General features: G+C 35.5%; 1 protein-coding gene across 28 annotated transcripts in view; it reads left to right on the forward strand.

The window, feature by feature from the left end:
- DLG2 (discs large MAGUK scaffold protein 2) overlaps positions 1–15,367 on the forward strand; it is a 1,831,252-nt gene that overhangs the window by 1,337,180 nt on the left and 478,705 nt on the right. For all 28 annotated transcript variants that reach the window (XM_037744434.1, XM_037744428.1, XM_017544957.2 and 25 more), the window contains 2 exons: positions 7,027–7,171; positions 9,502–9,640. In XM_037744434.1, coding sequence (XP_037600362.1) covers positions 7,027–7,171; positions 9,502–9,640 — 284 coding nt within the window. The remainder of the gene's footprint in view (positions 1–7,026; positions 7,172–9,501; positions 9,641–15,367) is intronic.

Below are 15,367 nucleotides of genomic sequence, written 5' to 3' on the forward strand. Positions count from 1 at the left end.
TGAAGAGCAGCAGGATCAACAAAGCATGATGCCTGATTATGAATGTTTGATTTTTATTTGTATACTACTTTATATCATACAGAGTCTTTTCAACTTCATGATTTCATTCTTTTCTCATAAACACAAATCAAGAGGGAAATAAGTATAATTTCCATTTTACAGGTAAGAAAATGAATTCTTACTAAATATATTAACTAACTTAAATTCATGAAACTGGGAATTAAAACCAGATCTGATCTGATTCAACATTCAGAATTACTCTCACTCCATCAAGTTGCTTTCGTCTCTAGAAACAGCAAGGTTTAACATATGACTATTATTTCTAAGAAACTTAAGTCTACTCACTGGACTAGAGAAATTAACTTCCTTTATTCCCATTCCGACTTTCATTACTCATGAGATGCTGCTGTGTGTGTCTCGTAATGAGACCACTGTACTTAGCTTCTGTTCTTCCTTAAAGTTTTTGTTCTTGTACATATAGAGTTAATTTTGCTATAACTATAACATACATACTTATTTCTCAAAAGATGAAAAACAAGAAAATATTTATTATCCAGAGATAACCATTACTAATATGACTTTTATTTATTAATAGTTATTTTTTGAATAACTTTTATTATAATAGTCAATTTCAGAAGACTATGGAGATTTTAATCCTTGGTTTAGGCATTTTTATTTATTTTCATGGCATTGGCATTACTACATTGGATTGGTCTGCTTTTTAATTTATCTTACAACCTAATGGTCAGCCACTTTGTTTCTTTCAACAAGTTAACTATAGAATTTTCTTACCAATGCCTCTAGAGTTCCACATTTCCTTGTACCATGTGTTAGGTAACCTTAATGTCTGTAATCACCTCCCAGTTCATCCCACCATACTGATATTCCTGCAAGAACATGGAAAGGTCAGTATCTTGCCATCTCTCCATTGCCCATTCCTGTTTATTACCATGTTCTCATGCCCCCACACCTCCCACCTTTGTATTATTACATTTATGTTTGCTTCCACATATTTGAATTCCCACAAAACTTGCCATGTCTCCTTGCAAGTCTCCTGGCACCTCTTTCTTCAGCTGGTTTGCCTTCCTTTGCATCATGTTCAAATTCAGCGCTCCCTCTTCTGTTTCAGAGAATGAGTCATCTCACCTCCAGCCTCTCTTTCTTGGCCTCAGTCCTCTTTCGTATTGCAAACACACAGCCAGGCTGCACATATGTCCCCCTCTGTGTGGTGCACCCCACAGAGAGCACTTCAATCAAACTCACATGATTTTTTTCCTTGAAACCAGGCCAGTTGTTCAGTGTTCACCATTATAGGCAGATACTTGATGCAAATGGAAAAAAAAAAAAGAATAAAATAGACAATGACAAACAATGACAAGAGCAACTAGCCAATCAGTGTAATGTCCCTTCTCACTGCATACAATCAGCTCCAGCTGTAGGCCCTTTTATCTTGAGAGTTCATAGGATAATGCACACACATAATTAACCCAAACAAACTCACTTTTTGTGAAAAACATTTTGAAGACTTCAGCACAAAAGAGCACTTTTTGGTCCAAATCCGGTACTATTCTGAATTTTTAAAAAGACCACACAGAAGCTTCATCAGCAGTACCCTAATTAAACTCATCAGTTCACAGATGTTTACAAGAAAATGATCAGCAAAAATTTTCACCAAGAAATCCTGTTTACTAGAAGAGATATGGATGATGACAATAGTATTAGTGACAAGAGTTAACATTAAGAACTGTATTGTGCCTGTCACTTTATATAGGCCAACAGATTTAGATCAATAGTCTTTTGAAGCAGTAACTGTTGTCATTCCTATTTTACAGATGTCAAAACTAAGGCTTACAAGGTGAAACAAGTCTCCCCAAATCACACAGCTAGAGAGCACCAGGGTCCAAGTCTGAAGTCTGCATGACTCAAAAGCATGTGTTTTTAATCACTACGTTCTGTTGCCAACATCGTAGTACCACCTGTTCTATGACTAAAATCTGTAAATTTTTCAATACTTCAGTCAGCAAATAGAAACTGAGTGAACTACCACTATTTTAAAGTACTATTATTACTCTCCCCGATACCTTATTTACCCATTTCTCACCCACATCTTTCCGTCGACTTCTGTTTCTGGTCTAAAAATTTTCCTAGTGATCTGAAGACTCTGTTGGCTAAGTCAGTCTATGAAATTGATGTTGAAGGTGATATTTTCTGGATCATTTCACTGCCCACCTTAAAAATGGCAAAAGGTGCAATTTAATAAGCACTGACCACATTTCTCTTTCTCTGATAATGTAATGAGCTGTGTACTTTCTGTACTCTGGGGAAAGAAACAATGAGCCCTTGACAGAAACAGAGCCTTGGTGTCACTTATAATCTAATCCATTTAGTTTCTAGCCTTTGGTTTTTATTTTTAATTATTATTGGCTTGTCATTCTCCCTGTGTTATGCCACCAGATGCTGTTTTTCTTCTGTTTTTTCAATATAGATGTTTCTTCAGGCCCTAGTTACAGAATTCAAAGCTACCTTAGGCAATCTTTTTTTTTTTTTTTTAGAGAAAAAAACACCCACTTTCATATACATTTTAAACCTCAGAGCATCACATGTAAATATTCATTATCAGCGTGTTGCTGTGGCTCATGCCTGTAATCCCAGCACTTTGGGAGGCTGAGGCGGGAGCATCACCTGAGGTCAAGACCTCTAAACTAGTCTAGCCAATATGGTGAAACCCTGTCTCTATTAAAAATACAATATTAGCTGGGCATGATGGTACACACCTATAATCCTAGCTAGTCAGGAGGCTGAGTCAGAAAAATTCTTGAACCTGGGCGGTGGAGGTGGCAGTAAGCAAAGATAGCGCCACTGCACTCCAGCCTGGGCAACAAGAGCAAAACTCTGTCTCAAAAAAAAAAGAAAGAAAGAAAGAAAAGAAAACAGAAATTCATTATCTAGTCACAAGAAGTTGTAACTGCCCTAAAATAAGTGATTAATCAAATGTATAAGAAGGTTTTGAAGAGACAGTTAGTTATATTAAGCAGCTTTCCATTTTACTTATTTATTTTTTGACTGGTCAGTGTGTTAGGATGATGCAGTATACTGTTACCACTGGACTAAGCAGGAAATGTAATGATTCCTCAAACTTTTATAATACTTGGAATTTATTCTGCTTTTATGTGTAAACTTGGAAGGATATCATGTTCCAAAGGGAGAAAGAACAGGTGATATAAGCCATAGCTTTTAATAAATCAACATGCAAATATAATCTTATTTTCATCCCTTAAAGAGGCTTGTGATCCAACAGATGGCTTTGACAGTTGGAGGCAGTGTGACCTCTTTGTTGCAAGTTAACCTCTTTAAACGTCAGTTTTTCTCATCTGTAAAATTTGTCTTATTAGTAGTATCTACCTCCTGGAGCTATTCCGATGATAAGTTGTATGATTCATGTCAAAATATATGACATAGTACTCCTAAAATATGTAACATGCAAGTGTTAAATAAATGTTGGTTCTTATTTTTATCATTTTGTTATTTCTCTATTATTAAGGGCTGCCATTATCAACTATATTCTCCATATCTGAAGTTCCTCTACATCCTCCCTCTCTGCATGAGTCTATTCTTCTATACATTCATTCCACCAACAATTGTGTATTATAATGTGGGTTTCGTAAATGTAGGGATCTTGTCTACCTGGAAGAAGTAGTATAGCTGAGCGGTTAACAGTATGGTTTCTGGAGCCAAGTTGTCTAGCTTTGAATTCTGCCTATGCCACTTACCAGATCAATGACTTTGGGCAAGTTTCTAAACCTCTTGGAGACATGCTTTTCTCATCTGTAAAATAATTCTAATACCTACCTCATAAGTTGTTGTGAAGGTTCAATTGTTTTAATATATATAAAATACTTTAAAATAGTGCCTGGTATGTAACATGAGCTATATAAGTGTTTGCTACAATTATACATTATCGTTTTTATTATTTATCATATGTCTAATATCTGGCACAGAGTCCAACACATAACAGGTATGCTGTAAACATTTGATTAGTGAATAAACAAATGCCAGGCACTGAAAATGAAAAAAGAAGAGAATGTTTCTTATCTAGAAGAGAAATGTGAGAGGTGCTCGAGAAGCTTACGGCTTAATGGAGAACTTACAGCCAGCATTCAGACATGCCAGTCAGGTTCAGTTCTCTCCAGTTCCATGTTCCCTAACCTGGGCTACACCACCAAGGATTAACTAGCACGTGGAACTTATACGGCAACATAGAACAAAATAATAAAGATGATGAATAGTAGTGCTGCAAAGTATAGTATAGCTAAACTGCTAATTAGATAGTATAGATAATATGCAATATAGGGGTACAATCCAATACTTTTGGCACATTTATTTTAATTCTACATCACGTCAGCAGAAAGCAATTAAACAATTATGTTATTAAAGAAATAGTAGCCAAATCAATCCAGACATATATGGTTAACTAATTTTTGACAAAGAAAATAAGAAAGCATAATGAAGAAAGGCTAGTCTCTTCAATGAATGATACTGGGAAAATGGAATCACCACATGCAAAAGAATGAAATTGGACTCTAATTTAGCTATGCACAAAAATCAGCTCAATTTGGCTAAAACACCTAAATGTAAAACCTACCATAAAATTCCTAGAAAAGAATGTAGGAGGAAAGCTTCCTTGACCTTGGCATTGGCAATGTTGTTTTGGATATCACATTAAAAGCTGAGGCTACAAAAGCAAACATAAATAGGACTACGTTAAACTCAAAATCTTCTGCAAAGCAGAAGAAACAATTAACCAAATGAAACAAATTGGGAAACAATTGCAAACCATATATCTAATGATGAGATAATAAGCCAAATTTATAAAGAACTGAAACAACTGAATAGTAAAAAAATAATTAACAGAATTTTAAAAATAGACAAAGGACATGAATAGATATTTCTCCAAAGAAGATGCAAAAATGTCCAGCAGGTATACGAAAAGGTGCTTAATATCAGTAATCATCAAGGCAATGCAAATGTAAACTGCCATGAGATATCACTTTACAGCTGCTAGGATAGCTATGATCAAACAGATGAGAGATAACAGATGTTGGTGAGGATGTGGAGAAAAGGGAGCACTTGTGCACTATTGATTGGGATGTAGACTGGTTTCGCCCTTATGGAAAGCAGTATGCAGGCTTCTAAATAAATTAGAAATAGATTTACCATGTGATTCGGCAATCTCTCATCTTGTTATATACCCAAAGAAGATGAAATCACCACCTTGTAAAGATATCTGCACTCCAATATTCAATGCAGCATTATTTACAATAGCCAAGAGAAGGCAACAACCTACGTGTAAGTGGATGAAAAGGTAAAGAAAATGTGTTATATATACACAATGAGATATTCAGCCTTAGAAGATAGATTCTGTCATTTATCACAACACATGAATAGACTTGGAGGACATTATGCTAAATGAAGTAAGCCAGAATAGAAGGAACAATATCGCATGATCTCACTTATATGTGGAATCCTTAAAAAAAAAAAAAATCAAATATACAGAGATAGAGGAAGAAACAGTGGTTATGGCGGGAGGTGGGAAATGGGGAGATACAGGTGAAAGGATAAAAAGTGGCAGATATGTAGGATGGACAAGTCTAGAAGTCTTACGTGCAACATAAAGACTATAGTTAATAAATTGTCTTATATTAGAAGTTTTGTTAAATAAGTAGATTTAGCTGTTCTTGTCACACAAAAAAGTAACTGTGATGATGGATATGTTAATTTGCTTCACTATAGTACCATTTTATTACCTGTATGTGTGACATAACATCATGCTGTGAACCTGAAATATGCACAATAAAATTTATTTTTTTAAATAGTAGCCCGATAAGGATAACCTAGGTATTTGAAACACTTCCTGAACGGATGTTTATTCTGATTTCCTCAAAGTCAAAGTCTTTTTAGAGAGATTTTCTTAAAATCATTTCAGAGAAGCGCTGCAGAGATGCACAGTAATGCCACTGCCATGCAGTCAGAATTGCATTTGCATCACAGGCTTTTCAGTGTAATAAAGAAAGAGGCATTTCTGTTCAAGCGATGACCATAGAGCACCCTTGAACTTGCTCATCTGAAAAGACCTGTGTTCCAAATAGACTCATATTAAATGACATTTTGATAAGAACAATTTTAAAGTGAAAAAAATCGAGGTTTGGTGAAGCTATAGGGAAATGCGGGCTCTCACATAGTGCTGGTATGAAGGTAAACCAGTTCGTCTTTCCAGAGGGAGAGGTACTTTCAGACTAGGTATCAAAAGCCCTGATAATGTTCATATAGTTTGGTCCAGTAGTTCCACTAGTATTGATAAAGCTATATTTTAGAAATTATCAGAGTTGTACACAAATATAGAAAAAGGTTTACTGCAATATTATTTATAGTTGTGAAAAATTAGAGGCAAACTAATCATGCACTAGTAAGAAACTGGTTCGATCATTTTTCTGTAGTCATGCAACATAATGCTCTGCAGAAAACAAAAGTCATGTTGTTAAAGCACATTGCTGCTGCTACAAACAACTAATCACTCTAGGTTTAAAAGGCAGGCTCCAAAACAATGTGTATAATAAGCTCAAAATTGTTTAAAGAAATATATCTAAGTAGGGAGATGGGGAATGATTTTTATTTTCTTTTTTAAAGTTTTCTTCCATGAATATGTATTACTTTTGTATCACAGAAGCTATAGCATAACAAAAAAGGCATTTGACTCCTTATTTTGCTTTCCACAAATACTATTCTGAATTCCATTATGGTTTATCACTTCCTTATTTAAAAAAAGGCAGAAGTAACTTTGTTTTATATCATCAATGATTGTACTTATCTGCTTTGACTAATACAATTAATTCATCTGTTCTGTCAAAGTATGATATAGATACTAGACAGTAATTATCACAATTTAGAATTCCAGGATTCTTCTTGCTTAAATATTTTTCTTCAATTGCATAAATTTAACTCTAATATTGATTTTTCCCCTCTTTTCAGGTAAACAACTACAGTTTAGAAGAAGTAACACATGAAGAGGCAGTAGCAATATTGAAGAACACATCAGAGGTGGTTTATTTAAAAGTTGGCAAACCCACTACCATTTATATGACTGATCCTTATGGTCCACCTGATATTACTCACTGTAAGTACCAGTGTCATCTTCAAACAGCATGCCAGACTTGCAGAACTGGAATTCTATAAAACTATTGACAAAGTGTTCTCCTTGTACCTTCCCTCTTGGTTAGCTTCTGAAAATACTTCAGAGGGAGTATCCTAAACTCCACTCCTACGTTGCCTTGCAGGCCCTGACCTAGTGTTTTGAAGGTGGGATATCCTAATGAGTTGGCAGGCCCACCATTATGGACAGGCTTAATATTGAGGATAGTGTGATTACAGTGGTGTATGCATGACACATTTTAAAAGGCTATTTCTCGAGCTCCTAAAGCATGATACTCTCATGCCATCATATTCTTTCTTCCTACTTCAGATCTCTGTAGTAGTAGATTAGAAAAGAGAGACTGGCAAAATAGACCAGAGGTAGCTCTGTGCTTCTTTCTGAAAAGGGGAATCTTGCACTTGAATCGTGAAATCATGACCCTCAATCGCCATTGTCACACCTTTTACTTTTGTTGCATTTGTTATATTAGCAAGAAAGCTGGAGGAAATTATCAGTCACTATGGCAATAGAGGTGAGCTGGAAGTGGGGGCTTCTGGGGCAACAACTAATGACTAATGAGACACTATGCTGGGGTCTTCAAAAAGTCCACTGTTGCTTAAGTCTCATGTGTTCTCCTGTTCTTAATAGGTCAACACAAACCTTATCCAAGTTTCTGTCTTTAAAGACTAGATTTAGAAGCAATTTACTTTGTTATGTAAATGTAAGGGACAGTTGTGTCAACAGTAGTAAGGTTGCTCATTCTGAAATGTTGAGAGTCTGTTTGTGAGACAGGGAACTTGGAACGTCTGCAAGGCCAGCCATTAATTAGTACTATGGTCTCAAACAAACTGTTTAACTCTTCTCAGATTTACATGTTTCTCTTGAGAGAAATGTTAAGTGCTGAATAATTTTGTTTTCTGCCCATTGCATTAGCTATTGCTTTTCTTAATGATGATTCTAAACAACTTATCTCCAGAATATGTATGTTTTCAAGCTGGCAGTAAATGGAGATATATTATCTTTCAGCTTTATCTAAGAATATGAAAGAGTTTAAGTGTCAGAATTTTTCAAACTGGAAGTATGTAGCAAAATCAGCCTTGATAGTCTGTGAGCCACTTCATGCAGGGCATATAAGGTCAATGTCAAAGAGAGAAAAGGGAGAGAACCAAACTGTCTAGTCAACCTAAGAAATATGTATTGAGTAATTTCAATATGTACAAGACACATTGTAAGGTAATATGTGGGATGCGAGAAGACAGAATCATGGCCTTTAAAGACCCTTCTTGGGAGGAAGGCTGATGCAGAGATATAAATAGAAGCAATATTAATATTTGGCATAATAAGAGGTATGTATATGCCATGGGAGAGGTAAAAATAAATGTTATTTGAGAACTCAAAGAAAAGAGATATATTATCTGTATTTGGAACATCAGAAAAATCTTTATGCATAGGAGGGCATTTCAGTTGCATCTTCAGAATGAGATTTCAATATCTGAGATGGGGTAGGTAGGAGACACAAATTATAGGTAGATGGTACAGTGGAACAAAGGTACAGATGTCAGGAAGCACAGACTGACGACAATAGGATATGTTTTGGGAGGGATATTAAAATTGATTGTTTTTAGCAAGAATGGCAAAGGGGAGAGTTTATACTGTATTAATACATAATGACAATGGAGAACATTTAAGTAAGAGAATAATGTGATCATGCTGAATTTCAGGAGGTTTTACCTCATCTCAATAAATAAAATGGATTTGAGGAGAGAGAAAGGAGTAAGACACCCAGTTAGGAGGGTCTTCAGGCCTAAAAGGGAGATAGATACCTTAGGAAGCAGGAATGAAAAAGAAAGGCCAGAGTTCTTGGCCTTTGTGGGAGGGGGATAGTGTATATTTTGGGAGAAAGTCTCATAAGAGAACCTGCTGCTTAGGAGGCTTTTGCTCTGAATAATTGGATATTAATTATGTGAAAAGAATGTGAGCTCTGCAGTTAGAAAGCTAACATTTTATTTCAATAGAAAATTAATCATTGTTCTGAAAATATGTATGCTGGATCTCTTTTCCAGTTCTTCTCTTCACCTAATTATACTAACTGGCATTGCAGACTTAACGATTATTAAGTCTTTCCCATCCTAAATATTACCATGTGCTTGTATATATTAAATGCAAACAAACAGCAACCCCTCCTCTTGAAGGACAAGAAAATCCTTGGCATGCAGCAAAGCCTTTCTGTTTTTAATTCATTTTCTGAAGTATAGCATGACACATTGAATCGTCCACATAACAGGTTTCTTTTCTCTTTTTCCTCCTCCTCTTAGCTTATTCTCCACCAATGGAAAACCATCTACTCTCTGGCAACAATGGCACTTTAGAATATAAAACCTCCCTGCCACCCATCTCTCCAGGAAGGTACTCACCAATTCCAAAGCACATGCTTATTGACGACGACTACACCAGGTCAGATATGCCTGTTGGTTAATTGGATTCCCTCTCATTACCAGAAAGAAATCATATTTGCCTAACATGTCAGGTGGTATGTTGGATACTAACTAAAGCTTCTGAGTCCCTTATTGTAGTCCCTTATTGTAAGTTTTTTAAACTTACTGTAGTTTTGCCTCAAGTGCATTGTAAATGTGTCATTGTCCTCTGATAGGAACCAAAGTCACAAATTCTTTGTGAATAAATAGTAAGATATAATTGTACATCACTTTGCTGCTTATTAAGACTCTATATCTGATCTCATTTAAGCTCTACAGCCATACTATAAGATAGGTATTATTATTGAGAAGAGAGAGTGCTGAGGTTCAAAAGGAAGGAAGTAGCATGCCAATATTATATATTTGGTTAGTGGAATTCAGGACAGAAATTCTGTCTTTTGGCTTGAAATTCCATGTTTTTCCCATTGATAGTTATCCACAATTCAATGGAAGTGGAGAGCTAATGAACCTTCAATAGTTCAATAACTATAAGTGAAAAGGAAAGGAGTGAAGTTAACTTCTAATGGTTCGAATTTAATATAGCCTATTAATTCCAAAGGGTCACAGGGCAGGATTCTAGGACAGAGCACACCCATTGCTAATCCTACAAGTAAAGGGAAATTTAGCCAGCACTCCTCGGAAAAGGACAGACAGCTTTCAGAGAAGACCAATATAATTTACTTAAATGGTCATTAGGAAGGATTCAATAAAGCTTGGATGATGAATAAGTTAATGAATGAATAAGCAAATGAATAGTAAGAAATGTAAATTTAAAACACTTTTATTTTTCACTGGTCATTACATTTGGCAAAGGAATACAAAGATGATCAAGGAACAAAAATTTTCCCCAAACTCCCTCCAGGGTGACCTGTCCTGGGGTACCCAAAGTGACAACGTGACATAAGCCTTATACGTTCTCCATGTTCCTGGAAACATATACAAATGTATTCTCAGGTATATGTGGGATGTGACATTATTTCTACAAAATAAGTTTGTATTTTACACGTTGTTCTACAACTTAATTTTCTCCATGAATAATACTTTTATCAAAAATGAGATTATATGTACATATGTGTGCTTAATTTCTATATGTGCTTGTGTGTAAAGGATGACAGAGATGGATTGTTTTGGTTTTATACCCTGCCTGTCTAACTGAAATCATTTGTCAGCCTTTCAAAAAGGAAGGGACTTCCTGCCAGTTAGCCTTCCTCACTGGTGTATGTGCATGCTTTGATCTTTCCATTCTTTGGTATATCTTTTTAAATGATTAAGCATTTTCCATTTATTTTGCTCAAGTTTGCTGAAGTAGCTCTTTATATCTTCAGCCAAAGAATGGAATGTTTGGATGCTGAAAATGGGCATCTGTGGTGTAAATCAAATATAAGCTTCTTCCTATGCTGAAATATCTGATCTCTATGCTCTTAATTAAAATGAGGGCTGCAGCAAAGATAATCCTCGTTGTTCTCTAAGGAATTCTGTAAATACAGGCACCTTTATCCACCAGAGTGATGATCTCTTTGCTCTCATCCTATTACTAATATTTGATATGAGTTTAATTTGAAAATGCCATTTTATGTTACTAGGCCCAATGGTGAATTAACATTTATTTAAGCCTCTTCATAATCCAGACCCTTTGCTAGCTGTTTTACATACGCTATCCATTTAATCCTTCCAAAAACACAGAAAAGGGCTTTCATCTCTATTTTAGAGATGTGGAAATTGAAGTTCAAAGAGGTTATGGAACTTGCTTATGGTCACATAGTTTTTATTAATAAGTAGAAAAACTGAGTTCCCTGACGACTTTAAAATCATAGCTAAGAAAAAACATTTGAATTTTCTGATTTTAAAAATGAAAACCAAGTCATATAAAACTAGGTTCATCACAGAAATATGTGGCTAGAAAGGGACCTCAGAGTCTTGATGAGCTCTAAAAGCAACTTACCTCTACCCCTGGCTAACTGTGTGACCCTGGGCAAGTCATTTAACTTCTGCAAGCTTCAGCTTTCTCACCTGTACAAGGGAATAGAAGGTGAGTCTATCTCAATACGTTGCTGTAATGATTAAATAAACAAATGAATGCAAAGAACTTAGAACAGTGCCTGGCACGTGATACGTACCCAATGAATGTTATCTATTTACAGTCACTATACTCACTATAATCTTAATCCATTTCAGATGTCACATGAAGTATTTTTATAGTACACATAAGATATGCCTCAATATCTTACATCCTGCCCCTGCCTCCTCTCCTGTTCCTCTAGAGGACAGTCTTGCTAATATTTCTGTGTAAAATCAGAATGGTTGGTGCCTGGCAAACTGTTAAAGTAAATTATATCAGTTCACATGCATAAACTTGCATATACACACACCTCCACCACTCTCTTACCACTGCTGGTGTTCTCTCATAGGTGTTTTATGCCGTAGGCATTACCATAGGGCTCAGAGGTATTTGCTCAGAGGCAGATTCACTTCCTTACTCATAAATATTAATTGAATACTTCCTATAAGACATTGGGCGCTACACTAGAAATGCACAGTTGAATAAGAAATAGCATCTAAGAACTATCAAACTGGGGCAAAAATATATGTAAGCCAATGGATTCCCCAATGCCTGTTCCCTGATTTATGCAGACCCCCTCTATGAAGTTTTCCACAAAGCCTAATTTATTATTTTTTTTAATCTTGAGATTATGTATTTTGGCATCAAAATACCCTTTCTTTTGTAAAAGAATTGTGGCAATTATTTACTATGTTTTTACTTAAAAAAGAAAAATTGGCAACTTTTTGTTAGTCTTCATTTATTGAATGTTAAATATCTATAAAATTCAAAAGCCTCAGAATTACTAACAGATGCAAACAAGCAAAAATAGGGTCAATTCTCTAAAGTGACCTCATGTAGCCCTAGCAGAATTCCCTAGCACCGCAAGAGACATTTAGGAAATACTGCTAAATGAATATGAGTTTTACGTGAATGCCATGGGAACAACCTATGGCATCAAAAAAAGTTTTAAAGAGGAAATGACTCTAGTTAGCACTTGGAAGCTGTGTAGACATTGGTCAGAGAGTCAAGAGATGAATAAGGGTATTTGTGGTAGGGGGATAGATTGTGCAGAGTCACAGAAAAATATGAACTAGAATAAAATAAAAAAATTAGAGCCTGAAATACAAGACTCACAAAGGAAAATGGTACCTACCTTTATATCATCTTTGTATTCCTATTCCTTCTCTCCTATGCAACCTAGCTGTAAGATTAACAATACATAGAGTAATAAAAACAAAAGGATCATTACCATGCACTATTAACACTGAGTGCTATAATATACATTATTGCTCCTCTATTATTTACATGATATTCCTATTCTTGATTTTTACAGATTAAAAAAAATCCTCAGAGAGGTTAAGTAATTGCTTCATAGGATACAGCAATCAAACAGAATCAAAATTTGAATTCAGGTCTGTCTGTCTTCAAAGGCCCCATCCCTGCAACCCGGGTTGTTAGTGCTGTTCCTACCACCTACTACCTAGATAACTCTGAACAAGTCAGTTCATCTTGATGAGTCTTGACTTTCTCATCTGTAGATTTGCTATAAAGGATCTTCTTATTTCCTCATGGAACTGTGAGGTTTTAATATGTTCTTATTACCTCATGGAACTGTAAGGCTCTATATAAATTATTATTCTAAGTTCATATAGCTGCTTGTGTTTGACACCCACTTTGCATTTTCCTAAAATAGTAAATCAAGAAAATAAATTTCTAATAATGGAACTTGGGCCAGCAGGAAAACATGTCTGTGAAATGGGAACTTTGCCATAACCTATAAAATCACATCAAATTGGAAACCTTTTGTTCCATGTGCTCGTATCTTAATCTGTAAGAAATGTTTCTCTATTTTCCTGATTTGTAGTCACATTTGTTATGGATATATAGTAAGAATTTCAAAGCAATTTTGATCTAAATAATGCTACAATAACCCAGGTAGAATTAAATTTATTTCTATTAAAGAAATGTACACCTGCATAAACTGGGAAATGTGATTTTTCCATGAATTTAGAAAAACGACACAAATGAAAAAGTTTTGGATACAGTCTCTTAGTAGCATGCTCACTGAGTCCCTATAAATCAGTATTCATTGTGATGTAAAATCCGGTTTTCAGTTTTCGGAAAACAAAGCCATTACAATGATACTGAGATTAGTTTTGGCTCTGGCATTATAGACTATCAGAGTTGAAAGGGCCATAAATAAATATAGAGTCTAATCTCCCTTTTTAGGATGGGCCAGGGACACAGGGCCCAGAATGATTTGTTGGCTTTCCCTCGTCCAGTATTTGTAAGTAGTACAATCAGATTTAGAGCACATGTATATGTGTACCTTTTTTTTTTCCTGAAGTAAGAAAGTAGCAATTATGAAAAACTATATTCAATCAAGGATTACCAGGTAACAGTGTCTATTTTGTACATTACCTGTAACTATGAGTTCTATCTTTACTGAACCAAGTTTTCCCTAGTTACTCAGAAAAGGTGCAAACTACGCATCATCACTATCTGGCCGACTATACTTAGGATATGCAAACAGTACTAAAATGAAATAAAAAATTTGATAATGCAAAGTAAAACTGCTCTTCCAACATGTAAGATCTTGATTTCCTAAGTTATGAATGTGATAAATGTCATTATGAAACCCAGGGACCTAAATTATAACTGTAAGAGATATATTTCTCACTGTTAGAAACCAAGTTCACGTAGCTGTGAACTTAGTGTGTCTTTCTGGCTGGCTCTACATATTGGTCCTTCATATCTTTTAGTTGATTAAAAAGCATAATATAAATAAAATCTCAATAAAGATTTCTCTTCTACAGAGACTTTCCAAGAACTGCCCTAAACTGTAACTCTAACATTCACCTGTTTGACTACCTCACTTACAGAACAGATATAATCCCATCAGTCTAGAGTCCATGTCTACTCTATTGCCTCTGAATTACAGAACACTAGCTTACAAGCCTTATCATCTAAGGTATATTCAAGCTGTCTTTTCTTTTTCATTCATTCAGTTATTTGCTCACTCAGTGAATATTCAGCTTCTAGCCATACCAAGCATGGCTATTAGCAACAAAGTCACAATGGTGAACAAACTGGTCAAGGTGCTCGCCCTCATGGAATTTACATTTTAGTATATTGAATAAGAGATATATAAATAAATTCATTAAGTTCAGTTAGTGCTAAGTGCTATAAAGAAAATAAAATAGGATAATGTGATGGGCAGTGATGGGAGAAGAGAACAATACGAAGTAGGTTAACCAGGGAGTCCCTCTCTCAGGAGATAGCATGTGGACTGAGACCCGAATAAAATGTAAAAAGTGGGGATTAAAGATCAGAGAAAGAACATTCCAAGAAGAGGGAATAGCACGCCAAAGTCACTGAGGCAGGAATAAGTTTAGTGTGTCCTAGCAACATAAACAAGTCCAGTTTGGCTAGAAAGAGATGAGGTAGTGGGAGCAGGCAGAAAATTAGGTAGATAAGGAAGCAGGAGGCAGAAGACGCAGGACGTAGGACTTCACAGGTAATGAGAAAGTGTAGGTCTAATTTTAAGTGCATTGAGAATGCATTGCAGAGTACTAATCAGGAAAATTAAATGATCTGATTTATGTTTTTTTAAAAAAAAAAGTTCTGGCTGCGTGTGGTGGCTGACACCTCTAATCCCAGCACTTT

The sequence above is a fragment of the Cebus imitator genome, unplaced genomic scaffold (assembly GCF_001604975.1).
Source record: "Cebus imitator isolate Cc_AM_T3 unplaced genomic scaffold, Cebus_imitator-1.0 Scaffold174, whole genome shotgun sequence".
Taxonomy (NCBI): domain Eukaryota; kingdom Metazoa; phylum Chordata; class Mammalia; order Primates; family Cebidae; genus Cebus; species Cebus imitator.